The sequence below is a fragment of the Urocitellus parryii genome, chromosome 3, assembly GCF_045843805.1.
Source record: "Urocitellus parryii isolate mUroPar1 chromosome 3, mUroPar1.hap1, whole genome shotgun sequence".
NCBI classification, from domain to species: domain Eukaryota; kingdom Metazoa; phylum Chordata; class Mammalia; order Rodentia; family Sciuridae; genus Urocitellus; species Urocitellus parryii.
This window is the reverse complement of record NC_135533.1, coordinates 133,644,966-133,672,691: the sequence shown is the minus strand read 5'-3', so window position 1 is coordinate 133,672,691 and position 27,726 is coordinate 133,644,966. Positions and strand designations below refer to the sequence as shown.

Genomic DNA, 27,726 nt, shown 5'->3' with positions numbered 1-27,726 from the left:
GAGTGACCTTTTCTGGGCCTGCCACAGGCTGGCCAAGTGACTGCCTGTGATGTCCCCTCCTAGCCAGATCATTCCACCATTCCATCCTCAGCGAGCAGGGGGCCAGGGCTCTCCTTTACCCGGAGTCAGAGATCGAAACTTCAGATGCAGAACTGTATACATAATGGCACCACCTGTGTCAAATAAGGCAAAGAGTCATCTTCGATCCAGCTTGCAGGTACAGAGGAGGTCTCTGGTCGATCCCTGGGGAACTGATAACTTTGGTTGTCCCAGGGCAGTAGCGTAGGTTGTTGGGGTCCGCAGAACAGCAGGGGAGGAACATTTTCGTGGTTCTCTTTCACCTTCTGAATCCTGGGAATGCATCGTTTGTTTAAAAATTAGCATTTTGAAATAAATCAAAATCCGGTTCCCAGCTCTGCTCTCAGGCGAAATGCTGAATGTTTCCCCTGGGATCTGCTCGGAGTTAACAAGATCCGATGCTTGTCCACTTGCTTATGTCCCCTGTCTGCCACTTCACTTCTCACATTGGTCAGCACGGGCTTGTTTTTCCTCTCCAAGGACATGGAAATAGAAATTGATCCCTGGGAGCAATCCATTGGGCATTTTATATAACAAGAGATTCTCCCCAGGCCCGTAGTAGGAAAATAGGAAGAAACAGAGAGAGGGAGGGAGGGAGGGAGAGAGAAACTTGTATCAGGAACTTGGGGTAAGATGGTCCTGAGCCCTTCATTTCTTGGAAGGGTTTGGGATGTTGTCAGAAAGATAGCGACAGAGGAAAAAATATAATTGTGGCAATTGTCTTAGCTGTCTCCGGGCTTGTCACGGTGATGCTGATAAAATCAAATAAGCTGGAAGCGGGTGAATTGTTAGTGTGAGAAATCGCTGTGGGTCTGGCAGCTCAGGAAGCAGCAGTGCCCAAAGTGTTTGCTCATTACCAGGATTTATTGTTTTCAGCTCTGGGAAAATGTTGGTAAGCAGAAATGGAGCCGCTCACCCCAGTTTGCCAGGTACTTAAAATTTTTTAAAAAATGGAACAAGACAAGGACGACATCCTTTTTCTGGGGTCTGGAAGTGGGTCAACGGGAGCTGACATGCTGGGGCTGATCCAGGAGGTCCACGGAGGGTTGTGGGGCATTCGTGTGCCACAAGAGCCTGCTTGAGATTGAAGCAAAACCAGAATAAATCGAGCAAGAGGAAGCCGAGGATGGTAACATTCTATTTTAAGGAAGATATTTCTTGATGAGAGAAAAGGGTAGAAAATAATCTCATGGCAGCGCTCCTGTGCCCACTCCCGGCTGGCTTTATTTTCTTCAAATTTTAAAAGGAATGTGTGTCACAGAGATCACTGGAGCCTTTATGTCACTCTTCCTGATCTCACTTCTTCCTCCTTTCTCTGAGGTAGATGTTATAATCACCTTGAGTGTTTTAGATTTTAATATAAACTGTGGAAGGTTGCTGCATGTGTTCACCACTGGATGAAAATAATCACAACATGCACGTCCTTTTCACAAATTCATCCTCCTCTCATTTTTTTCTACATTAAAAAATTGAGCTGTAATTAACATGTCACAAAATCCATCTTTTTAAAGAGTCAGGGGTTTTTAGTGTGTTCATAAATCTGTTGGAGTCGTCCCCTCTGTGTGGTCCAGAACCCTGTTATCACCTCTCCCCCACCAGCAGTCAGCCATCCTCTGTCCCCTAGCTGCCCCAGGCCTTGGCAGACGCCAGTCTATTTCCTGCCTTTACAGATTGGCCCATCCTGGACATTTGGACATTTCATGTGGTCTTTTGTGACTGACTTCTTTCATGTAATAAGCTGTTTTCAGGGTTCGCAGGCACAACAGCCCTTGCCACTACTTTATTCCTCTTCTGGTCGCTGATATGCCTTCATCTGGCAGCACCACGCTCTGTCTCCACCCATCACTTGATGGGTACTGGTGCTGTTTTCACCTCCTGGCCATCATGGACAATGCCCCCAGGAGCACCGGTGCACCAGGCTTATGTAGATGAATGTCTTAAGGTCACTTGGGGATGTAGCTAGAAGAGAAATGGCTGAGTCCTAGGGCAAAACTGCGTTCAGTTCTTTTTGAGGAATGGCCAGGATGTTTTCCACGTCAGCTGCACTCTGTTGCCTTGCTCTTCACAATGGGAGGCTTCCAGGCGTCTCCCAGCCTTGCCAAGTTCTCATTTCCCTGTCTTTCAATTAGAGACATCTTAATGGTGTCACACGTCATTCTGGTCTTCATTTGCATTTTCTTAGTGGATAATAAGGTCGAGTGTCAAAATAAATCTATTTAAATACTTTGCCCAATTTTCCTTGGGATAGTTTTCTTTGTCTTGTTGAGTCTTAAGCATCCTTTATATTTGGGATACGTGTCCTTTGTCAGTGACAGGATTGCAAAGTTTCCCCTCATTCCATGGGTTGTCATTTCACTTGGCTGACGGCTCCCTCTGAAGTACCAGGGCTTCCCATTTTGATGAAGTTTGATTTCCTATCTCTCCCGTCTGTGTTCATGCTTTTGATTTCCTGTCTAAGAAATGGTTGCCTAAGTCAAGGACACAAAGATTATTGCCTATGTTTTCTTTCAAAAGTTTTTATCATTTTTCTCCAACCTCGAGGAGGCATTTGACCTGCTCTCTGATGCCTTTGCAGGTGTGTGATGCAGGGTCCAGAGCCGTGCTTTTCTTGTGTGAATGTTCAACGGTCCCAACACCATCTGTAGCAAAGGCCAGTCTTGTCCCTAGTGAGTTGTCTTGGCATCCTGTCAAAGAGTAATTGATCAGAAATGTAAGGGTTTATTAAATTATTTTCCATTGATTTATTTGTTTGTTCTTATGCTAGTACCAAGCTTTCTTGAATTCTGTATCTTTGTAGTAAAGATTGAAATTGGGAAGTATGAGTCCTCTAACATTGTTTTTCTCTTCAAAAATAGTTTTAGCTACTCTGAGCCACTTGAATTAGCATATGGATTTTGGAATCAACTTGTAATTAATGCATAAAAGGCACCTCAAGGTTGTGTTGAATTTGATCAATTTGGAGATTTACTATGTTAATACCATTAAGTCATCTAATTTACGAACATAGGACACCTTTTAAAATTTATTTAGGATTGATTTAGTCTTTTAAAAATTATTTTAGCATCATTTTTTAGTTTTAAGTATACAAGTCTTAAACTTACGTTGTTAAATTTATCCCCAGGTATTTTATTTTTCTTGATATGGTAATTGGAATTGTTTTATTAAGTTTATAGGGAGATTATTCATCATCAGTATATAGAAATGCAATTAATTTATGTATATTGGTCTTCCATGACCATGTTGAAATTAATTTTTGATTCTGATTTTTTTTTATGTGTATGTGGGTTTCTTAGAATTTTCCATATGAATGTTGCATGGCCTGTGAATGAGGAGAGTGTCACCTTGTCCGTCCCTCCCAATCTTGACACCTTTTGTTTCTGTTTCTTGCCCAGTGGTCCTGCGAGGAACTTAGTGAGATGTTGAGCAGAAGTGAGAAGAGACGTCTTTGTCATGTTCCCAACATTGGGCAGAAACCTTCTGGCATTTGCCATTAGGTTTCATATGAGCTCTGAATTTCTCCCAGGTGCTCTCCTCAGGCTAATGATCTTCTTGCCCTTTCTGTTTTGTTGAGTGTCTTTAATATGTAAGTGAACTAGGGCTTATCCAATGCTTGCTGCCTCAAGGTGGTCTATTTTAATAACATGGCACATTACATGGATTCATTTTCATGTGTCGTACTGATTTTGCATTCTTACAATAAATTACACTAGGTCATGTATAGAATTATTTCTGTATGTTGATGGATTCATCTGGCTAGTGTTTTATTGAGAATTTTACATCTATATTCATAAAAGATATTGGTGCATAATTTTCTTTATCTTTATATGGTTTTCTATCAGGGCAATGCTGGCCTCACAACGTGAGTCGGGGAGTGTTCCTTGATGCTCTTCAGGGGTGAGGAGAGAGTCTGTGAAGGATCCGTGATGATTCTGTGTTGAATGCTTGGTAGATTTCATCCATGAAACCAGCTGGCTCTGGATTCTTCTTTGTAGTCAGGTTTTGTCTACGAATCCACTTTCTTTATTTTCTAACAAATAAATGTTTGATTATGTAATTTCAGAGTGGTCTTGTCCCTGTAGGATGTCCCCTGTTCTGTCCAGGTTATCTGCTGTGTAGGCCCAGAGTTATGCAGAGGGTTCCCTGTGGGCCTTTTTATTTCCTTACAGTCTGTGGTGACGTCCTGCTCTCCTCCTCATTATAGCAGTTTCTCTTCTCTCCCTTTTTCTAGGTCAGTCTAGCCAGAAGTCTGCTGATTCCTTCATCTATTCAAGAAGCCAACTTGAGGTTCTCCTGACTTTCTCTGCTTCTCTCTGTTCTCTATTTCACGCATCTCCACTAGCGTCTCTATACTGTCTCCTGAGTCTGGTTTCACTAATTCCTTGTGGTGGAGGGTTAGGTTATTAATTTGAGAAATTTCTCCTCTTTAAAAAAAAATAAACTTAAGTAGCTCTAAACTTACCACAAGTTCTGATTCACTGCATTCCACAAATTTTATATGTTTTGCTTTCACATTGGTATTTACTAATTTCTGGTGTTTTCTCTTTAACTCATTGGTTACCTAGAATTGTTTAATGCTCCCATATTTATGACTTTCCCAACTTTCTTTTGTTATTGATTTTTAGTTTTATTCCATTACGGTGGGATATCACATACTGTCTGATCTCAACTCTTTCAATTTGTCGAGGCTGGTTTTGTGGCCTAATTCATGCTTAGTCATGAAGAACGGTCCCTGATCACTTGAAAGGTAGAGGCCCTTGCCATTGCTGAGTGGATGTTCTATAGATGTTTTTCGGGTTTAGCTTGGTTTATACTGTGGTTCATTTCACCTTGTTGATGTTCTCCCAGTTGTCTTAACCATTCTTGAAGGTAGTGCATTGAAGCCTCCAAGTATTATTGTTGAATTTTCCATTTATCTCTTGTTTGTTTCTGGTTTATATATTTGGGTATTCTATTGTTAGATACATATATGCCTATAATTATTATATTTTCTTAATGAACTTATCATTATAAAATATCTGTCTTTGTCAATAGTAATAACTCTTGTCTTAAAGTCCATTTTTTTCTGATATTTGTATAGTGACTCAGCCCTATTTTTGTTAGTTTGGCTGGTATTTTTTTCCTATTATTTTATTTTCAACTTAACATGTGTCTTTGAATTTGAGGTATGAATCTATCTATTGGCTGGAGCATTTAAAAAAATCCATTTTGCTCATCTCTGTATTTTGTTTGGAGTGTTTAATCCATTTACATGTAATGTAATTACTGATAACATGGTTTATGCCTTCCTTTTTGCTATTTTTCTATGTTTTATGTCTTTTCTTCCTCTATTTCTCTACTAATGCCTTCTTTTCTGACAAATATTTTCAAGTTTATAAGTTTAATCTCCTAGTGTTGCCTTTTTTAAATGCCTTTTTTTGGGGGGGGTATTTGGCCGAGGGGTGAAAGTCCACATCTTACTTTATAGCAGTCCATTATGGTTTACTTGCAACTGAATTCCAGTAGTATGCAAAGCTTTTGTCCTATGTAGCACTGTTTTCCCCTCTTCTTTTGTGCTGTTGTTGTCTGACAAATTATCTTACTATGTTATATGATCATCATCATGGATTTATCATTAGAGCTTTATGCAGTTGTCTTTTATTTTTTAATAAATTAAATTATTTATTATTCTAATTTGTTATACATGATGGTAGAATGCAATTCACTTCATACTACACATATAAAGCACAATTTTTCAAGTGATTAATTGTACACAGATATTTTCACACCGTTTGTGTCTCCATACATGTACTTAGGTTAATGGTATCTAACTCACTAAACCATCATTCCTACCCCTTTGCTTTCACCCTTCCACTCCCTCCCCTTTGCCCTATGTACAGTTCCTCCATTCCTCCCAAGCTCCCATCACCCAACATTATGAGTCAGCATCCTCATATCAAAGAAAACATTCGGCCTTTGGTTTTTTGGGATTGGCTTCCTTCACGTAGAATTATATTCTCCATCTCCATACATTTACCTGCAAATGCCATGGATTTTATTCTCTTTTAATGCTGAGTAATGTTCCATATACCAAAGTTTCCCTATACATTTATCTACTGAAGGGTATTTGGGTTGGTTCCAAATTTAGCTATTGTGAATTGTGCTGCTATAAACATTGATGTGGCTGTGTCCCTGTAGTATGTTGTTTTTAAGTCCTTTGGGTATAGACCAAGAAGTGGGATAGCTGGGTCAAATGGTGGTTCCTTTCCAAGTTTTCCAAGGAATCTTCATACTGCTTTCCAGAGTGGTTGTATGAATGTATGAATGAATGTATGAATGTTCCTTTTTACCCATGTTCTCGCCAACACTTATTGTTGTTTGTATTCTTGATGGCTGCCATTCTGACTGGAGTGAGATGAAATCTTAGAGTAAATCCAGCTACTTTGATGAATTCATTTATTAGTTCTAGGAGATTTCTGGTGGAATGTTTTGGGTCTTATAGGTTTTGATTTGCATTTCTCTAATAACTAGAGATGTTGAACATGTTTTCATGTTTGTTGATTGATTGTATATCCTCTTCTGAGAAGTGTCTGTTCAGTTCCTTAGCCCATTTATTGATAGGGTTATTTGATTTTTGGTGTTAAGGTTTTGAGTTCTTTATATATACTAGAGATCAATGCTCTATCTGATGTGCTTGTGGTAAAGATTTGCTCCCATTCTGTAGGCTCTCTATTCACCTCACTGATCATTTCTTTTGCTGAGAAGAAGCTTTTTAGTTTGAATCCATCCCATCTATTGATTCTTGGTTTTTATTCTTGCACTATAGGAGTCTTATTAAGATGCGGGGGAGCTAATCTGATATGATAAAGATTGGGCCTACTTTTACTTCCATTAGGCACAAGGTTTAATTCATAGGTCACTGATTTATTTTGAGTTGAGTTTTGTATATGGTGAGAGATAGAGGTTTAATTTCATTTTGTTATATGTGGATTTCCAGTTTTTCCAGCACCATTTGTTGAAGAGGCTATCTTTTCTCCAATGTATGTTTTTGGTACCTTTGTTTAATATAAGATAACTGTAGTTATGTAGGTTAGACTCTATGTCCTGTATTCTGTACCATTGGTCTACAGGTCTATTTTGATGCCAATACCATGCTGTTTTTGTTACTATTGCTCTTAGTATAGTTTAAGGTCTGGAATAGTAATGCCACCAGCTTCACTCTTTTTGCTAAGGATTGCTTTGGTTATTCTGGGTCTCTTATTTTTCCAGATGAACTTCATGATTGCTTTTTCTATTTCTATAAGGAATGTCATTGGGATTTTGATTGGGATTGCATTGAATTTGTATATTGCTTTTGATAGTACAGTCATTTTGACAATATTAATTCTGCCTGTCCAAGAAAAAGGTAGATCTTCCCATCTTCTAAGGTCTTCTTTAATTTCTTTCTTCAGCATGTTGTAGTCTTCATTATAGAAGTCTTTCACCTCTTTTGTTAAATTTATTCCCAAGTATTTTTTTTTGAGGCTATTGTAAATGGGGTGATTTTCCTAGTTTCTCTTTCAGTGGATTTGTCACTGATATACAGAAATGCCTTTGATTTATGGGTGTTGATTTTATATCCAGCTACTTTGCTGAATTCATTTATTAGTTCTAGGAGATTTCTGGTGGAATGTTTTGGGTCTTCTAGGTATAGAATCATATTGTCTGCAAGTAGTGATAATTTGAGTTGTTGTTTTCCTATCTGTATCTCTTTAATTTCTTTTGTCTGTCTGATTGCACTGGCTAGAATTTCAAGAATTACGTTAATAGAAGTGATGTAAAAATTTTTGATAAAATTCTGACAAATCAAATACAAAAACATATCAAAAAGATAGAACACCATGATCAAGTGGGGTCCATCCCAGGGATGCAAGGTTGGTCAACATATGGAAATCAATGAATGTAATTCATCCTATCAGTAGACTCAAAGATAAAAATCACATGATCATCTCAATAGATGCTGAGGAAGCATTTGATAAAATACAGAATCCCTTCGTGTTCAAATCTCTAGAAAAACCAGGGATAACAGGACCATACCTCAACATTGTGTAAAGGCCATCTATGCTAAGCCCCAGGCCAACATCATTCTAAATGGAGAAAAATTGAAAGCATTCCCTCTGAAAACTAAAACAAGACAGGGATGCATTCATCTTTTAAATGAGCTAGTAGAAAAAAATTATTCTGAAAATTCATACTCTCTTTTATATTAAACTGTAGGTCAACTGTATTGGTACACCTCATTTCTTTGTATATAATGGATTTATTGTGTAGAGTCCTTTCAATTCAGCTGGAAGAAATACTTTTAGTATTTCTTGTGGGGAATGTCTTGTAGCAATGATTTCTAACTTTATTATTTTTTTTAAATCTAGGAATGTCTTAGTTTCATCTTCAGTTTTGATGGATAGTTTTGTTGGACATGGAATTCTTGTCCTTCCCTCCCATCCCCTCATTCCTTCCTTTTTGTCTGTCTTTATCTATTTTTTTCAGCATTTTGAATATAATATGCCATCCAACCACCTTCTGGCCTCATGGTTTCTGATGAGAAATCAGCCATCAGTCTTACTGATGCTGCCTTTACTTGATTTGTATCTTCTGCTTCTTTAAAGATTCCCTTCATATTTTCAGCTTTTGGAATTTTAACTATGATGCATCTTGGCATATATCTCTCCTGAGTTTATCCTATGTACAATTGTTGGGTATGAAAGTTAATGTTTTTTCCTCATAAAATTAGGGAAAGTTGTTTTTCAAATAGCCTTTCCCCCCCACTGATTTCTCTATTCCCTGTTCCTTTAGGACCCCAGTTATGTGTGTATTCATTCTCTGGTCTCTTGGACTTTGTTCATTTCTTCTCTTTTGTTTTCTTTTTCTTATTTATTTTGAATAATCATTACTGACTTATCTTGGAGTTGGCTGATATTTTTCTTCAGCCTAGGCAAAAGTTTTGCTTAACTCCTATAGTGAATTTGATATTTTAGTTGTTCTTATTTTCAGCTTTGGATTTTACATCTGATTCTTTCTGTATAGTCTCTATCCCACTGGTCTTTCCCATTCAGTGAGACATTTCTCTCAATTTTTTCCTTAGTTCTTTAGACAGTTTCCTGTGGTTCTTTTTATATGTTCAAATATCTTTAAAGAATCATTCACTAAGAATGACACCTGCCATTTCTAAGGGACAATTCCTATTAAATACTCTTTCCCCCTCTCTATATGGTTCATAATTCTTATTTATTTTTACATGTCCTATGTTTTTGCTGGAAATTGGAATTTTAATAAAATAATGTGCAACTCAGGGAAATCAGATTACTTTCCTCTTCTAGAGTTTTTTTTTTTTTGGTAGTTAGTACCATTTATTTAAAAAAATATTTAAAAATTTTTCATGAATTTCTTGAGCTGAAGCTGCAGTGTGTGTATTCTTTGACACACGTGGCCCCTGAAATCTCTGTTTGGCTAGCTCATGATTGGCCAATGTGGCCAGCTAATCTACTGGTCAGCTAATGATTGTCTAGAACTTTTTCTAAGTGCTTTGAGTCAGAAGTCTTCAGGCTTTTGCTGAGAGCTCTGTGTGTTTGGTTTTTGGAAGGAGCACAATGGATATTGGAGACAGTTCACTCTTCCTCCTCCACTGGACTGATGCTTCCCCTTCCCTGTCCAGTGCCAAAAGACATCCCGTGTGCCAGGGGATCCTCTGAATTCCCACTGAGTTCCTGGTGGGGCCTTCTTTGGGAGCCCTGAGAGCAGGGTTGGGCAGTGGGCAGCACGTTGGTGTTGTTCCTTTCCCCCTCCTGTGTCACGTGAGGTGGTTGCTTTACTCTCTCTGTGCCACAGTTCTCCTCAGGCGGCTCCTCCTCGGCTTTCACTCAAGATGATCTCCGCCTCTCCCTCGACCTGGACCTGCAGAGGACACTGATGCTCTTCCTGAGGACTGTGAGCCTCCACTGAAATCTTCCCCAGTGAGCACATCTTTACCTGTGGTTATGTTTTAGTCAGCCTTTTCACTGCTGTGGCTAAAAGATCTGACCACAACAATTTTAGGGAAGGATAAGTTTATTTGGGGGCTCACGGTTTCGGAGGTCTCAACTCACAGACACTAGGCTCCATTCTCTGGGCTTGAGGTGAGGCAGAAAGAGGTATTTCATGGAACCCAAGGAGCTACCATGGGAATCCGCCAGAAGCTCTGGGATGGTCTGTTCCTTTCTGTCCCTCTTTTCACTCTGACCTAGGTTTTCAGGTCTCACCCACCTGGCAGAAGAGGTCACCTCATGGCTGCCTAGAGTTTATATTTTTCTTTGAAAAAGCAGCCAAAACCAAGTTTGGAATATGCTAGTTGGACTTTCTCATTCCCAAGAGCTGTCCCTTATCCAGGTGAGGTCGTGGTTGACTGCTGAGTCCAGAGCCAGGGCAGAGAAGGGGGTCTCAGCATAAGACTGGGCTACGTCCTGCCCAGTGGATGCACAGGAAGGGCCAGGGAGATGAATTCTCAATGAACAATCACCTGTGTGCTGGGAACACAGCTCACGAGGTTTCTGCTAGAGGTTAAAACCAGACTGTGTTTTCTCTAAGGCCACAATGTCTCTAGGGACTTAGGGATTTGACACATGAACAAAGTTATTCAGGCTGTTGGAGAGCTTCAGTGCTGTGGCAGTGGCCAGCACTCTGCTACCTTGCTGGCTGTCACCTCTGGGGAGTGGGACAGCGTTATCTGACCTTGGCTCCCTCCCCAAGAAGTCCTGTTATTATTAGTCCTTGGTTGTGGATTCTCCACTTTAAAAAATACTGACAGCTAATTCAAATTGTGTAAAAACGAGGTCATGGAGACAGTTAAGTGAAGCGTGGCTTTGGCCATGGGCAGTTCAGCAAGGCCAAGTGGCAGCTTTGGGGTTTCTGCTTATCCTTCCCCTCCGCCAGCCATGCAGCAAGGGGAGCCTGTTCAGTGGACTAGTCCCAGTGCACAGCTGTGGAGTTTTTAAAGGAGATGGACATAGCAATTTGGTGATGTGCTGATGACAACTCGGGGCTCCCGAGTGTTCTCTGCCACTACTGCCCGGCTCCTCAACCTGAAGCAGCCCTCCAGAGCGTGCCGAGAGGGAGCAGGGTGCCTTGACCATGCCAGTGCGGAGGGAGGGCTGCCTCTAAGGAGTGGCAGGAGGACTCCATGCTGGACTCTGGGAAACCTTCATCAGATCAGCATGAAAACCCATCGGCTGAGCGCCGGGCGAGGGCCTCTGCTCTGCTGAGGGGCGGGCAGTAGGGCTTGGTCCTTTCCTCCCTGGGAGACTGGAGTTGGTGGGCTCTGAGAGCAGGAGGGATGTCAGGAGGGAACAGAAGGGGACCACAAGGGACGTGAACAGCAGGCTGTATGGTTGCCCTTCCTTAAGCGGCCCAGTCCATGGCAGTCTGTGTCCTCCTGACACCTGTAGAACAGCCCCTCTGCTGTCACTTGGTGCGTGTTCCCCTGAGGCCTCCCAGGGTGCAGCTGCACAGTCTGACTCGCTGATTTGGGCCAGGCAATGTCCTAGGTCCTGGGGAGACATTAGTGGGCAAAACAGGAGAAAAATCGTGTGTGTGTGTGTGTGTGTGTGTGTGTGTGTGTGTGTGAGAGAGAGAGAGAGAGAGAGAGAGAGAGAGAGAGAGAGAGCGAGCCGATATCATCAGCTAGTGGCAGTACATTCGAGGGTAAGGGCCTTGGCAGAGCTGGCCAGGATGGGATTGGGAGGCAGGGACAGGCCTGGGCAGTCGGCAAGTGGCAGAGGAGGTGGCGTTCTGAGGATGCTCTTTTTTTTTACTTAGCACCTTGTGTTCGTGCTGATGGCTTGGGACACATTTTTTTCCTGTTTTCTTTTTTTTTTTTTTTTTTTTTGGCTTAAAATAGATTTACTCATTTATTCAACAAACATTTGCTGAGGATCTGTTTGGCTTCCATCCATCTTTTGGGTCTCAGCTCAAATGTCAGCTCCTTCCCCGGGCATTCCCTGAGCACCCTTTCCTGTTGTAGTTCATATGCTATTTTAAAATGAAAAATGGTATTTATAAATGGTAATGTTTTAAAATTGAAAATTTCAACCTTAAAAAGTTTTAATTCTTCTATTTTACTTTTATGATAGCCTTTATCAAGGTGCAGACTTGCCTTAGTTTTTAATTTACCTGACTAGTACAGGGGCTCACCTCTTGGCCACGAGTGAGCTCTTGATGCCCGGCACAGGGGAGCTCCACACGCCACCCTGAAAGGCGAAGGGTGGGGTGCTGAGGGGACTGTGATGCCAAGCCTGGGCTTTGGTGGCTTCCACTCAGCCGTGGGAGAGGAGCCTCTGTAGGAGAGAGCCTTGGAGCACTTACCAGCCAGGCAGAAGGACCCTCCCCAGGACTCCCCGGCTGTAGCTTCTTGTGTGCAGTGAGTTAAACACCATCTGAAATCCCACAGCTTTCCAAGCACCACGCCGGTCCCACCTGGCACAGTGACGGCACCATGACTGCGTCCTCAGGTGCTCGCTGTCCGGGGAGGAGCGGAGGCTCAGTCTCCAGTGGCCCACAGGTCCTGTCCCTGACATTTGTTCTGTGATTATTGTTCACTGTTTATCTTGTGTTTTCTTCATTTTTAATATTAATACCCAGAAAGAGGCTCCTAAGAGAGAACAGCTGAGGCCAGAGGCAGCCTCTGTGGTCCCACTTCTAGAAAGACTCCTGGGGGTGGGAAGGACATCACCACCTCCTCCTGGTGGCTCAGAACCATCTAGAAGTCTGTGGGGGAAAAACAGTCCAAGTAAAGACACACTTGCTGGAGGAGTCAAGCCCCCTGACCCTGTGCCCTCTGCCCTCCTAGGAAGCAATCTGCTGCCCTGGTGAGTGCAGCTGCCAGTGGCTGAATGTGGCCTGGGGACAAGCCACCAGCTCGGGCCCCACACCTCTCCCTTGACAGGTGGGAGCTGCAGCCACTCTGGCCTAGGGAGGAGGCACCATCCTCGCTGCAGGAGGAATTCCCAGGAGGTTGGGCTCCCAGAGTGCAGGTCCCTTGGGGAGCAGGCTGTGGGCCAGGGCCAGGGGCACTGCATGCCCACCCAGCACACCCACACTCCCACACGCATGCTCACTCTCACTACCCCCCCCCCCACACTCATGTACACACTCACATACTCTCTCGTGGTCATTCATTGCACACATACACGTTCACCAACATACCCCCCTCACCCACACTCACTCCCACAGACACACCTACACTCACTCCCACAGACACACCCACACTCACACACACTCACACACCATACCCACACTATACACTCACTCACACGCACTCTCAAACACATACTCTCACACTCACACACACTCACTCACACTGCACACGCACCTCTCCACTCCAGGAGAGCATGCCTGGTGACGGTCCCTGGCTGAAACTTGGATCTTCATCCCTCAGAGACTGTTGTGCTCGTAACTTCGAGCACAAATGTTTGAACCCCAAGACCCTTCTCTGAGTTTGAAAGGCCCCTCAAGAGCAGGTCAGGAGTGGGCTGTTGGACAGTAGGAGCCCTTCTCCCTAGAGTAGGACTTACCAGTGAGTGCACCAGCCCCCACAGAGCATGCGGCCTCCTTCCTCTGCATTGACGAAAGGACTCTAAAAAATCCTTAATGCTGTGTGAGCACCTTTACACTGATGTGACCAAAATTCCTGATATGAATAATCCAAGGAGGAAAAGTTTGCTTTGGCTCATGGTTTCAGAAGTCTCTGTCTGGGGTTGGCTGACTCCATGGCTTTGAGTTGGAGGTGAGGCAGAAAATCATGGTGGAAGGATGTGGCAGAGGAGAGCAGCCCAGCTTATGGAAGCTGGAAGTCGGGTCAGGGGAAGGAGCCAAGGACAAGACGTTGTCCCCAAGGCACCCCCTGTAGTGACCTGCTTCCCTGACCCATGCCCTACTGCCTTCAGTTTCCACCATCTCCCAGCCGAGCATTCAGATTATGAGTCCATCCAGTGGATTCACTCATGGATGAGGTTAGAGCCCCATGATCCAGTCAGTCCCCCAAGCCCACCTCAGGACATGCTGCACTGGGGACCAAGTCTTCAACACGTGAGCTTTTGGGGAACATTCCAGGTACAACCACGAGACAGATGGAAACAACTGACTGAATGGCTCTTCCACACATCACTGGGCTCTGGCAGCTCGTGGAGCCGGTCCATCTCTCAGGCTGGAAAGTCAGGGAGGAGCAGGAACTGCCTGAGGTGTGGCAGGGCGACCTCTCAGGGAGACCCCACCCCTGCCCCAGGAGGCCATTCTCTGTATTCAGAGGACCAGAGAGCAGACTTAGCAGCACCAAATAACGGACCAGGCAGAGTTGCCTCCCACTTCCTCTCCCTGGATTCCACTTCCCCCTTAGCTTCTCTGAGGTCCTTGGAAGGCTGAGAGCCCAGGAGGTGATGGAAGCAGCCTCCTAGTTCTGGTAAAGACCAGAGAGAAAGTGGAGACTTGATCCGATTGAATGGGGCGTCTCAGTAGGAGGAGATGGGACAGGTGGGTGGGGGCAGTCCTGTGACCAGAGAGCCTGCAGACCAGGATGAGGTGGGCAGGGAGGGGGCGGAGCCGTGAGCTGAGCGGCTGGGCTCCTGATTCCTGTGGCCCTTGGCCACCCAGGCCTGGCCCTCTGTCTCTCCTTTCTTAGACTTTTCACTGTAGATGTCCAGTCAGTGGGGTCCCCTGATGGGGAGACCCATGTGTGTCACTGTTGGTCATCTCATCAGGCCGGGAAAACTTACTTAGCACACATTTTCTCCATTGTACAAAATAACTTGCACCATATCTGAGGATTCTAGCTGTCATGTGCCCACAGCCAGCCCAGGCTCAGCTGGACCGCCCAGCTGTGTTGTGCATAGGAGGCTCTGAACTACTCCACAGCTGAGTGGCTCCATTATGGTTTGGATATGAGGGGTCCCCAATAAGCTCATGTGATAGAAAATTCAGGAATGCTGAGAAGTTAATTAGATTATGGGAACTAATCAGTGGGTTAACCATTTGATGGATTAATTCTTTTTTTATTTTTAAAAGTTTCTACTAGTGCATTACAGTTATATATAATAGTGGGATTAGTTTTGACATAATCATACATGCAGGGGATATATTTTGCTCCATTTGTGTCCCCAGTATTTCCTCCTTCCCTCCTTCTCCCTCCCCCTGTTTCCCTTCCCTTACTCTACAGGTCTTCCTTCTATTTATTTATTTATTGTTTTTTAAATTGGTGCTTTACAGATATAAAACATCAAGGATTAATACTTTGAAAGAACTAGTGAACTGGTGGTAACTGTGGGCAGATGGGGTGGCTGGAGGAAGTCGGTCACTGGTGGGTGTGACCTTGGACTCTATCTTGTCCCTGGCTCCTGTCTCCCAGTCTCTCTACCTCCCCTTCTCCCCCTCCCTCCCTCCCTCTCTCTCTCTCTCTCTCTCTCTCTCTCTCTCTCTCTCTCTCTCTCCCTCTCCCCCCTCTCCTTCCTGGTTACATGAGCTGAGACCTTCCACCCTGATGTTCTCCTCACCTTGGGCCCAGAGCAGTGGAGTCAGGCAACCAGGAACTGAAACCTCAGGGGACAAGGTTGCACATGTGCCATTTTATATGAGGTCTAATGTGGTTCAACTCTGGGTAGCATTTCTTATCCGTCAGGTCAGAGCAATTTAGTTTTGCTAATGCTATTGCTGTCTGAATGTGGCACAGAGGAAAGGCATGCTCCTGTGGGTGCCCCATCCGATGCTGAGGGCCATCCGTGGTGGGAGTTTCCCTGGACGAGTGACAAGAGACAGGTGTGGGGTGCCGTGCCTCCCTCACAGGTTGAGGGTTGGCAACCAGAGTGCAGACCTTGCTGGCCCAGAGAGAGATGCCCCTGCCCGTTTCTGTGCAGACAGTCCCCTGAAGAGAAGGGACCAGCTGGCTTGTGTGACCCGGGTATTAGGGGCCTTGAGAATCAGCCTCTGTGCTGTCCCCTTCCTGGGATCTGGGTAAAGGTGATATGGGAAACAGGCTTGGGGACAGGAGTCACTCACAGGCCTGAGCGGGTGGCTTTCTGTTTCAACTCTGTCTTCGGTGGCTTCCTCGTCAAGGCAAGAGTCAGCTACAAGCCACAGAGGCCTAGGAGCCGTCCATTTATGACTGTATCAAGAACAAGGGGTCCTTCTCTCTTCTCCACTCCCCGCCCCTCCTCCCCTCCTCCCCACTCACCTGCAGGGGCCCGGGAGGAGGGCCATGGGATCTCCTCACATGACATCTTTTCACACTCAGGCTGATGAGACGAAAGCCCACCACAGCACCTACCCCTCTCACAGCCGCTGCAGGTGGCCACGTGGCCCAGGAGGGCCTTTCCCACGGTGGCCCCTGATGCTCCCATGAGCCCCAAAGTCACCACGGTTCTCCCGACTCCTAGAGCCTGGACAGTTTGAGCCACTGTCCCTAAGCACAGCCAAGAGGAAGGAGGGGGCAGAAGGGGGAGGTGCCTGGTGACTGCAGTGATGGAGAAGCTGGACCACAGGGTTCTGGACGTGGCCCGCGTGGCCCTGGCTGAGGAGTGGGCACCTCCTCCTTGGCTGGGCAGGGGAGAGAGCTGGCACTGTGTGCAGGGGCGGAATCTGTAGGAGTGAGGAGCAGCCTGTTGTCCACAGAGGAGCCTGGACGCCCATCCCGGGGTATGGCCACAGACGGGCAGCCGTAGGCAACGCTCTGTCAACACTGTCACGTGTGGAAGGTGGCAATCATTCCCTTGGTTGACAAAGAGGAATGGGCCATTTATTGTGTCCTTGACATTGTGCTGAGTTATGTGCTTCAAGCTGAACTTTAATATGTGTTTGTTTTCCAGAGCGAATGGCTCCGTCTACGAGATCCTGCAAGTGGACTTTGGCATCGACAACAGCAGTGGCTTGGCAGGGGCCCAGCAGATCACCTGGCAGGTGGAGTACCCAGCTGAGGACTCCATGAGCGAGCTGGTGGTCTCCGAGATCTTCGTCAGCCAGACGACCTTTGTGGGCATTGTCCCTCTTGCAATGGTGAGCAGCTGGGCTTCAGGAGAGGTGTCGCCGAGAAGTTCCCTTTGAGTACTTTGATCACTCCAATGTCATGGAGCAGAGTGTCATCTTCTCTCCCATGCACTTGGTGCATGTTGTTTAAATAAGGAAAATATTCTTAAACTGCATTTCATTTACCTGCTTTCCATAATGGCCCCTGGAAGCTGTTTGGGGTCTACTGCGTAAACCCTTTTTCATTTGTGGAGACTGTGGGATGGTTTCCTGGGGAGCCCTTGTCCTTTATTGTCTCCATCTGTGTGCATGTCAGGACCCAGTGCTGCGCTGAGGGCAGAGGGTTTTATTGAAATGTATGGGGTAGGGGGAGTGGTGCTGGGGACAGAGCTCTGTGTGCCCAGGAACTAGCCCCTTGTCAATTGGCTTTGCCCTGAGAGTCCCCAGGTGGCCCCGGATTGGCAAACTTTAATGTGCAGATGGACCAAAAGAGCCTTGTTGGGAACTGCCCAGCTGAACTTGGACAGGATCCCAGAGCCGTTAAATTGCCTGTGGTTTTGCTTCACGGGCCTGTAGGTGGCTGGGTTTACTGTGTTTGGCTGAAACTCTGCCCACACCTAAGGCCCAGGGGCCACACCTGAGGATGGAGTCATGGATGATCTTCCAGTTCTGAAGAGGAGGGTGCTGTGGGCCCAAGGGAGGGCCACGTGCTCCATGCTCTTCTGTCCTGGAAATGATCATTCTGCCCTGAGTTGACCTTCCTGCTGGGGACCTCACACACAGGTGGTCTGGAGCAACCTGTGGCTGCTTTGATCATCAGTCACTCAGGTTTGAAACCAGAGTTGAGACAACTGCAGCTGAAAACCCTATTAATTAATTAATCCACAATTAAGGCCCCCGTCTTGAGATGCTGGCGGGTGCCCTTGGCCTGGAGCACCTGCTCCCTGCATCTCCCTGGGTTGGTCCTTTCCTGTACCTTGGCTGTTAGAGAGGCACCTTCCCCAACCACCTGGGCTTTTGCAGCCCTCCACCCCCTACCTGCCCTTCTGTTTCCAACCACGTCTTCCCATTTTATGGTCCTCACAGACGTTGCCGCTGGCTGATGTTGGAGTTCATCTTGGGACCTTCCCCCTGGAGGGTGGGATCCTGGTCAGTTTCGTCCACCCCTGTCTCCATGACACCTGTAACAATGTGTGGCAGGTTGATGTTTGTTGGATGAATGAATGAACCCTGTGCTTGAATCCAAGAGACTTTGCTAAAAGCACTCCAGCCCTCTTTGGTCAGTGGTGACATTGTCTCTCATTGGGCCACATGACTCAGGGGCTGCGATGATTGAGATGTCACTCACAGGGTCAGTCTCAGGGTGGGGACACAGCAGAATTGGGGGGAGGAGCTGGCAACAAGTTCATGGTTGTGAATGAAGGGCTGGGTGACAGTGTGTGGCCTGGGGTCAAGATGTAGGTCGGCTGGACAGTATTTTGCCAGGACTGCCGCTCTTCCCAGGGGGCCATCTCTTTCTTGGTGACTGGAACAGAGGCCAGTGAACAGAGCTGGGTGCTGCTCCCTTGGGTGGCTGCCTGCAGCTTGTGCGAGGGGCACTCTCTGTCACCGACCGCTTGTCCTGTTTCCTCCCCGCTGGTGCAGGCTGAGTGTCTCCTGTCCCTTGAGGCCACGCTGCTGGAGTGTGCTCTGCATCTCTGTGGCCATGAGCGCCCCCACCTGGCTGACCTTCACTCAGGAGCACTTATGGTGTAGCCATCTGCACCTGGGAGTACTGGGGAGGGAGGGCAGTGGTGTTGGGTGTGACCACGCAGCTCTCAGTCACTGTTTAGTGAGGCTTCCAAGCAAGTGCTCAGGACCCAAGTCGTTCAGTGGAGTTTCCTGAGGACTGAATGAGATGCCACAGGCAGTCTTTGGACACTGGCCTGGCACATTGCATGCACTTCATAATATTTAGTTTTTATATTTTCATCCTATTATTGTCATCGCATTATCTAGCCACATGTTTGGGTCACTGTCAAACTTCAGGAGAAGCCTAAACAGTTCTACCTCAGGCTAGGTAATGGGCTGTCCCGGAGTAAAGAAGGAGTCCCATTGCTGAGACAGACACAGCCATAGGACAGGTGGCTGGAGAGAGAGAGGGAGAGAGAGTCACATGGGGCATCGGCTGCTGTCAGGGAGAGTCCTGGGAGAAAGGGGAGGGGCCTGCTGTGCATTCTTGAAGGCAGATGGGTGTAACTGGGCGGAAAGGAAGGGAGCCCCGGCCAGAGGAGCAGAGAGTGTGGTGAGCGGATCGTGAGGGCCCAGGAGCTCAGGGACGCAGGTGGCCCGGTGTGGCTGCTGAGTGGATGTGGGGAAGGTGGGGCAGGGAGTGGGGAGGAGGCTGCAGCCCAGGGGTCTACTTCCTAGGATGTCAGATCTCTGTCCAGGGACATTCCTTAATCATTAGTTTGGACCACTGATTGTGGATGCAGTGATGTATTTGGTCCATGGGTGCTCAGCAGAGTCCCGTATGCTTGGTTTGAATGTGTTACTCCAGAATTCGAGTTGAAACGTGGCGATCCCACTGTGGTAATGTTAAGGGGTGATTTAGGGCAGTGATTAAGTTGTGAGGTCCGTGCCCCATGAAAGGGTTGTTCCTTCTGAAAAGGCCAGGGGGAACTTGGCATGAGCCCTTTAGCCTTTGCATCCCTTCTGCCTTGGGAGGACAGTGTTCCTTCCTTCAGAGGATCCAGCAGCACAGTGCCATCTTGGCAGCAAAGAGACCAGATCTTCTCCAGATACCAAACCTGGCAGCACCTGGATCCTGGGCCTCCCACCTCCAGAGCTAGGAGGAAACAAATTGCTTGTAAATGACCTGGTCTCAGGAATTCTGATGTAGTAGCACAAATGGACCAAGATGCCTGTCGAGCACTAAGCCTTGAGTTAGGTCACGATCAGGCAGAATTAGTAATGACTAATCATCAACAGCAGCTGTCAACAAGGCGGCCATGTTTCTTGCCTTCTTGAAGTGCCATAGATACCCTCACCAGATTCAGCTGTGTGAGGAGATGTAGCTGTGGCCCCCATGAGAGGCACTCTGGGTATGACAGACAGACATGGAGAAAGAGCCTGGCTTATTGATGTCACCACAGGAGGCTAAGCTGAGCCATCAAGAGCCTCCCCACTCCAATCATCTAGTCTTGTGAAGCAACAAATGTTCCACCTCAAACCCACTAATACTGGCCCTCCACCTTTCCATCCATCATCCACCCATCCACCCATCCACCCATCCATCCATCCATCCACCCATCCACCCATCCACCCACCCATCCATCCATTCACTCATCCATCTACCTATCCATCTATTCACCCATCCATCCATCCATTCATCCACCATTCATCCACCCACCCATCCATCCATTCACTCATCCATCTACCTATCCATCTATTCACCCATCCATCCATCCATTCATCCACCATTCATTCATCCACCCATCCATCTACCTATCTATTCATCCACCATCCATCCATCCACTCATGCATGGATCTGTCCATCTACCCATCTCTCATCCACCCTTCTATCCATCCAATTGCTACTATGCAACTATCATTAATTTAGCATAAACTATGTGCCAGATTTTCACTTTTTGGTACATGGAAAGAGAAAATGGAATGGATAGAAATTTTGGAGTTGAAATCCCTGGGCCATGGAAGCCATTTGTGTCTGATAATTCCATTTGTAGAAGAGAAGTGTAGGGTCAAAACCCCAAGGCCCTCTTTACAAGGTGGTCTGAAGAGAGCATGCAGCCCTGGGGAACTGCCCTTCCTTGGGTGTCCTCTCTGCTGTCTCCGCAGTGGGGGAGGGCTAACTAGGGGCTCTGTTTCTTCCCTTCCCTTTCTTCCCCTCTGAAAGCACACGTTTTCTTTTCCCCTCCACAGTGTTCCTTTTCTTGGGTCTTCTGTCCAGTTACTGAGCTTTGAGCATGGAGATTTGTTCCTCTGGGTGGTGTGGAGTTTAGGACGACAGCCCACCATTCAACCTCAGTTCTTAAAACTAAAAAGCCCAGCTCTGCACATGCAGATAAAAAACACATAATCTTTCAAAAAGGTTGGAATCAAAAAATGAACACACTTGGTGAGTTTCTAGGCAACTGGGAACATGGGCTCAGCCCAGGCTGGAGCGAGAGATAATCAGATGCCTTTTTCCTCGCGCTGGCCTGGGACCCCACAGCACGGCCTGGGCACAAATGCTTCTTTATTCCACGCAGTGCTTGTGTGCTGACTCTGCGCCAGGGGCTGTTCCAGGGGATGGTGACTGACAAGGCAGACAGGGACCCCGCTCCTCTGCTCCCTGTCTAGAGGGGCAGACTGACCAACACCATAAATGTGTGTTCTGTCACTCCAGGGGGCACGGGGAGGTGGAGAGACCTGGGGGAGTGGAGGGGGCAGGAAAGCATCTTTTAAACACCTGCATTTTCTCTGAACTAGCCAAGAAGGCAGAGCCAGCTATAGAAGGCTGTGGAGAAAGAGCATTCCATGCAGAGGGAATGGAAAATGTCTTCCTGCAGAACAAGAAGGCCAGGCAGAGGGCAGGGGAGAGGGGCAGGAGCAAGGGGGCGCACTGCAGGGGAAGGCGGGTGGGGTCTGTGGCACTGGTCCCGACAGCCCACGTCCCATGGCCTTCTGTTGTCCCAGCACTGTCCTTAGCCAGAGTTTCCTGTTGCTGCTGTACCCAGTTCCTTCCTATCATGTGCTCCTGCAGGTCTGTCTGGAGTGGCTCGTCCGGAGCTAAGGTCAAGGTGTCACAGGGCTGTGCTCTTTCTGAGGCTCTGGGGACAATCCATCCTTTGTGTCGCCAGTGCACAGAAGTCACCTGTACCTCTGGGCTCACATCCATCTCAGTCATAACATCAACCTTTGTCCTCTGTGTCACTTTCTCTGGGTCCAACCCTCTGTCTCCCTCCTAGGACCCCGTCCCACCTGACGATGCAGGGTCACCTCCCCATCCCAGGAGCCTTGGCTCATTGGCATCTGCCAAATCCCTTTTCCATGGAAGGCAGAACGTTCCAGGTTCTGAGCCTGGCCCCAGGGGTCTTTGGGGAGCACCGCTGACCACAGGGGCTTAGGTGTGTCATCTCATCAATCCCTCACAGAAGCCGGAGGGATGCCATTACCCCAGGTGTACAGGTGGGGAGGCTGAGGGACAGGGGGACTATCGACCTGCAGGCAGCTGCACCCAGGTAGCACAGGCCTGTCCATACCTGCTGCCTGCTCCAGCGTCCGCCACCAGCCACACCCAAGGCCCTGACCTGTTAGTGTCACGGAGCCCTTTGTCTGAATTCTTACAAATGCATAAATACTTTAAAAAACAAATAAGAAAACAAATGTGTTGGAATATAGTAATTGGAATATTTACAAAAGCAAACTCATGATACAGGAACACAGTGCCGTTTTACATACCATTATATGCAACACAATGGTGCCACAAACCAGGGTCTGCGGTCAGATACAATGCCTGTGGTGACATCACGGCGCCAATGGTGTCAGAGCCATTTTGAGGAATCTGTAGAGACTTGGGGGAGTCTGGGGAGCACACTGTGCTGCTAATGCCTCTGTCTGTGGCTTGTGGCTCACATTTGCTCTCAAAAGAAATGTTAAAATCAGGGAGCGGTGGTAAGACGTGTGTGAACACGCAAGTACGTACGTGCATTCGCTCATACACACATGGAGATCTTACAGGTATTTTTTTCTGTGCCTGTGTGTACTTTGGTATTTACTATGTGTGTTTGAGCTTGTGTGTGTGTCTGTTCACATGCATGTGTGTGTGCATGCGTATATGAGCACTTATGGGTATAAATGGGTGTATGTGTGGGTGTATTTTTGTCCAATATCCTGGACCCCAAGTTCTAATAATAGACACCTTCTGTGGCCCCTGGGTGAGGGGCCTCCTGGGTCTTGTTTTGTGCTGTGGGAAGCCTCTGAGTGGCTCAGTGTGTACATGTGCGTGTGTCTGGGGTGGGCAACGTGGTGTGGTGAGCTTTGGGAAACACCAGTGCAGTGGTGCTGGGTGCAGACCGTGGTGTGTGTCCCCCACCAGCAGGAACTGCCACCGTCTGCTGTCGGACCCTAATGAGCACAGCAGGCCAACAGCACATTGCTCTGTCCCCCAGGACTCACAGCTGCTAGGGAACGGGACAGGAACAGGAAGTTCAGTGCCGTGTGCTGAGGGGGACTGGGACTTGGTGTGGCCTGCAGTGCCCCCAGCCCCTCTGTCCTTTCCCTCCCCTCCCTCCCTTCCTCTCCCATGATACACTGTGAGCCCCATCTGGCTGGTTGGGCAGTGGGTTTCATGTCATGCACCCAGTGGTCCCGAAGACCACGCTGCAGCAGGAAGGAGATGCCGTCAGCCAGCAGTGACTGTTTAGGGAGCCATGTTAGTATCCTAGGGCTGCAGGTCACAAGTCACCACAACCTGGAGACTTAAATCACAGGAATTTATCCTCTCAGGGTTCTGGAGGCTGGGAGTGAATGAAGGTGTGAGGAGGGACACATTCCTTCTGAAGGCACCGGTAAGGTCTCTCTGGCCTCTTCCAGCTTCTGATGGCTCCAGCTGTTCCTTAGCTTGTGGTCACATGGTGCCAATCCCTGCCTGTTGTCACGGGGCTGTGAGTCTGGGTCCCCCTTCCACCTGAACCAAATAGGACTTCATCTTAACCTGCAGAAGCCTTGTTTCCAGATCGGGCCACACTCTGATATTCTGGTGGGTGTGAGTTTGGGAGGGATACTGTCCAGTCCAGGACAGGAAGGGGTGATGCACACGTGCCCTGGGCCTGCCACTCAGCTCCGGCTGGCACAGTCCCTGCTCCCTTGGCATCTGCAGTGGGAGCTGGAGTTCTGGACAATAGTGTCTCTCAGAGCCCAGTGAGCGGCTCAGCTGCACAGCGGTCACCCAGTGGTGCTGTCTGGACCTCATGTACCAGGGGGAAAAAGAGCCTTTTCTATCTGAGAAAGTTATTTTTGTGAAATCCTGACTTTCCGAGCCTTCCGTGTGCCTCTTCCCCAAAACACAGGTTTGCCAGTGTGACTGCTGCTGGGGCCACATGCACCTGGCAGTCGGGGTCCGAAGAGTCCACAGGCGGGTCTTCCAGGGCTCGGATACCAGAGCACGGTGCCCTGCACCCTGGGTGCCCTGCACCCTGGGTGCCCTGGTCATGTGCACATGGCTTCGCCTGATGGAGGCAACCCACCCACGGGTGAAAGGAGCCATTTCAAACTGTCAAGGACAGTGTGTGTCCAGTGAGCTCACTTTACTAGCGGCCAGAGACAGCTACTCTTGTTGGTGGAGCTGCGAGCTTGTGCTGCTGGTATTAGCACTTGCAGCAGAGTGGGTGCCACACAGGTGCCACACGGGTGCCACATGGGTGCCATGTGGTGCCCAGCCGAGCGTCTTTCCAGCACACGCTGACAGTGAGGGTGCCTCCTGAGCCCATCTCTGTGGGGCCCCAGCTGGGTTTGGACATTGAGCCTCTGCCCAGAATACATTAAAAATAACAGTGTAAAAGGCTCCTAGAGGGTAAACCGGGGTCGGCCGAGTGGAAAGAAGGGATAGGCCATCAGGATGTTTGATTCAGCTGAATGGCGTCTTTGCAGGAGAACCTTTGCTGATTGATAATTTCTGAAGGTGAAAGAGAGGAATGGACCCAGAGGAGCGAGTTCAGGAGAGAAGCCGGTGGTGATAGTCAGAGGCACCATCCAGCATGGATGCGAGGACGTGTTCCTCAAGGCTGCGCCAATAGCATTAATATTTATGACCCACCCACAAAACGGCCGTCGAGCGGCACATCCATCAAGGGCTTCTGCCCTGGGAGCATCGGTTTTGTGGGCGATGAGCCCTGAATGACAAGATTGGGAGCGATTATGGAGGGACCCAATGTTCTGTTTTAAACCTCCTTTAAGGTTGTGAATAATCAGGAGTGCGCATCTGGAGCCAATGCTTTTCTTAAAAACCCAAAGACCCATTTGACTGTTGGCAGGTGAACTAGGCTATTTATCACAGCGAGGAGCCATGGCCGTGGAAGCTGACCATGGGCCCCATGTCTGCCTCAGCCTCCCGTAAGCCTTCTATTTCTGATTGGAAATCATAGAATCCTTGGCAATAAATGGCCTTGCCTGCCCCTGCACTGGCCCTGGAGGGAGAGCCCTTCCCTGTAGCTGGGACCTGGGGAGATGTACGTGCTCACCCCAGGTCAAGCTGCTGGGTTCCCGTCTGGCCTCATCCTCTGCTGCAACTGTGCCTAGAGCAGGTTTGCCTTAGTTGTCCCACCTGCAAGAGGGTCACATGGACCCTGCAGCATTATGTGATCAGTGTTGAGAAGACAGAACAGCACACACACAGATGCCACATGACGCATGTATGGGAGCTAATGGTATGTGGTGGCATTCAGAATGCTTCATAATAGTTGTCACAGCCTCAGACCAGCAGGAATAGGGAATAGGTGGGAGACTGGTAATAGTCATGATACCCCGCCCTTTCCCAGGCCCGCCAGTTGCTCACTAGCCCCTAAGCACAGCAACAAGTGCCCCCGTGCCCCACGCTTGCCTGGCTTGTGGCAGAGCCCAGAGAACCAATTTCTAAATGGCTTAGATTTCAATGGTTAAGATGGCAGGGTTTTTTTTTTTTGGATCAGCTTTGATGTCTCTTCCCAGGGAGGGAATCATGAGTGACTGTCCCTGATTGTGCCACTAGATGGCGCTGACAGACCACGTTATGGCCACGGGAGCACCTTTCTCCCCTCCCCCAGAGGGCTCCAGAACACCTGTGGAACCCTCTCTCCAGCAGACTGCTTGCTGCCCAGGGGCTTTGCCTGGTCTCCCCTGAGAGTGAGCAGGGAGGCTCCCTCCTGCCACCCACCTGGGTCCAGCAGGGTACCTGGCACCTGAAGCTTGGAAAGACTGCCTCCCTCCCCCACACCATTGCAAGGCCCCATGGCTAGATGGACGCCTAGTGGACTTTTCTCCTCAGAAGGCTTTATTTTGTTTATTTCTAATGACTCATGCTCATTATAATTTTTTTTGAGAGAGAGAGAGAGAATATATATATATAGTTTTCAGTGGACACAACATTTTTGTTTGTATGTGGTGCTGAGGATCAAACCCAGGCCGCATGCATGCCAGGCGAGCGCGATACCACTTGAGCCACATCCCCAGCCCCTCATTATAAAAATTTTAAGCAACATATGGAAAAATCAAAATCTCAGCACCCTCAATATGACCGCCGTTCCAAATAGCTCATCTGAGTCCACGCCATGCAGAGAGAGATGGGAGTGGACGTCACACCTTGTAGCCATGAGCTCCTGCTCTTCATTCTGGGATTTAAAGAGATGTCAAGCCCCCCATTCACTCTACTTAAGAGGAGGCAGAGAGTCTAATCTGAGATTCCTGCACTTCAAAACCCACCAACCAACAGCAGCAGCCAGGTGGCACTACAGCAGCAGCCAGGTGGCACTGTGTCTGGCCACAACACAAGGTACACTGGTTTTAAAACACTGTGGCGTGACTAGGGTAACCATTTTATGGTAAAAACAAGTGAGTGATTGGAGCAGTAACTTTGTTACCATTATGAACATTGCTAGAGCCATGACGGCCGCATCCATTCTGTATGTGGCACCATTTAGTTAGAGTGTGACGTCTGCACTCTCCAATATGGCAGCCATTAGTGACCTGTGGCCATTACAATTAGAATCTTCTAAAGTTAAATAAATGTAAGTTAGCTCCTCAGTGGCAGTAGCCACGTTTCGAGTGCTCTACAGCCCCTTGGGGCGAGTGGCTGCCACATTTCCTGGCAGACGTAAGACATTGCACCTATGAAGACAGGGTGCTGGGTGGTGCGGGTGTCGACTGCTCCTCCAGAGCAGAGGAACAAGCAGCACCTCGGGCTCCCCCCATCTTGCCTGGGTGAGTACTAGTTATGAGGAAAGTTAAAAAGATGCATCCCGAGAGACACGCGTGATACCTAACCACGGCACGTGTCTGCGCGTTATTGAGGACATGGCCTCGTGGTCTCTCCTGCTGCCAGGGCCTCCTTTTCAGCACAGTGCATGGTTCAGAGTCTTGCTTCCAAACCAGTTCCCATTGATGCAGGAAGGACGTTCTCTTTGTCACTGGGGCCCCTTTGGGTCGAGAGCTTTCTACTTCTCCATACCCTTAGTCTCATTTTAATGAGATCTTGAGGGAGGAAGAGGAGGTTCGCCATGTGGTCAGCCTGTGGTGTTGAATGGGAAGGCACCCCTGCCCCTGTGCTTGGAGAGTATGAAGTGCTGAGATTTCAGGGGTTGGTCAGGACCTCCTTCTGCACACATTGGTGGGGGCCATATGCCCCTCGGCTTGGGGCTGAGATGTGAGAGGCTCAATTCTTGACATTAGGGACATCACCAAGCTCTCTGCCCAGGAACGGAACTCTACTTTTTTGTGAAATTTCCTGAGCAATGGAGGAGGGATGCTACCCCAGGACTCAGGATAAAGCTCAGAAGGTCTCCCAGGACAAAGCCGGAGAAGCTGCTGGATTGTCTTCTGAGGAAAGGACTAGAACGTTTAGAGCAGGCCGAGAGAGGTTGGACTTGGGGCAGACTTGCCCACCTTTCCCACCTTCCCCCAAACCTCTGTGACTTGGGAAGT

The 27,726-nt window shown here is 47.8% G+C and overlaps 1 protein-coding gene across 1 annotated transcript in view; it reads left to right on the top strand.

The window, feature by feature from the left end:
• LOC113192755 (transmembrane protein 132B) overlaps positions 1-27,726 on the top strand; it is a 212,480-nt gene that overhangs the window by 106,077 nt on the left and 78,677 nt on the right. Inside the window, exon 4 of the mRNA XM_077796456.1 lies at positions 16,914-17,100. Coding sequence (XP_077652582.1) covers positions 16,914-17,100 — 187 coding nt within the window. The remainder of the gene's footprint in view (positions 1-16,913; positions 17,101-27,726) is intronic.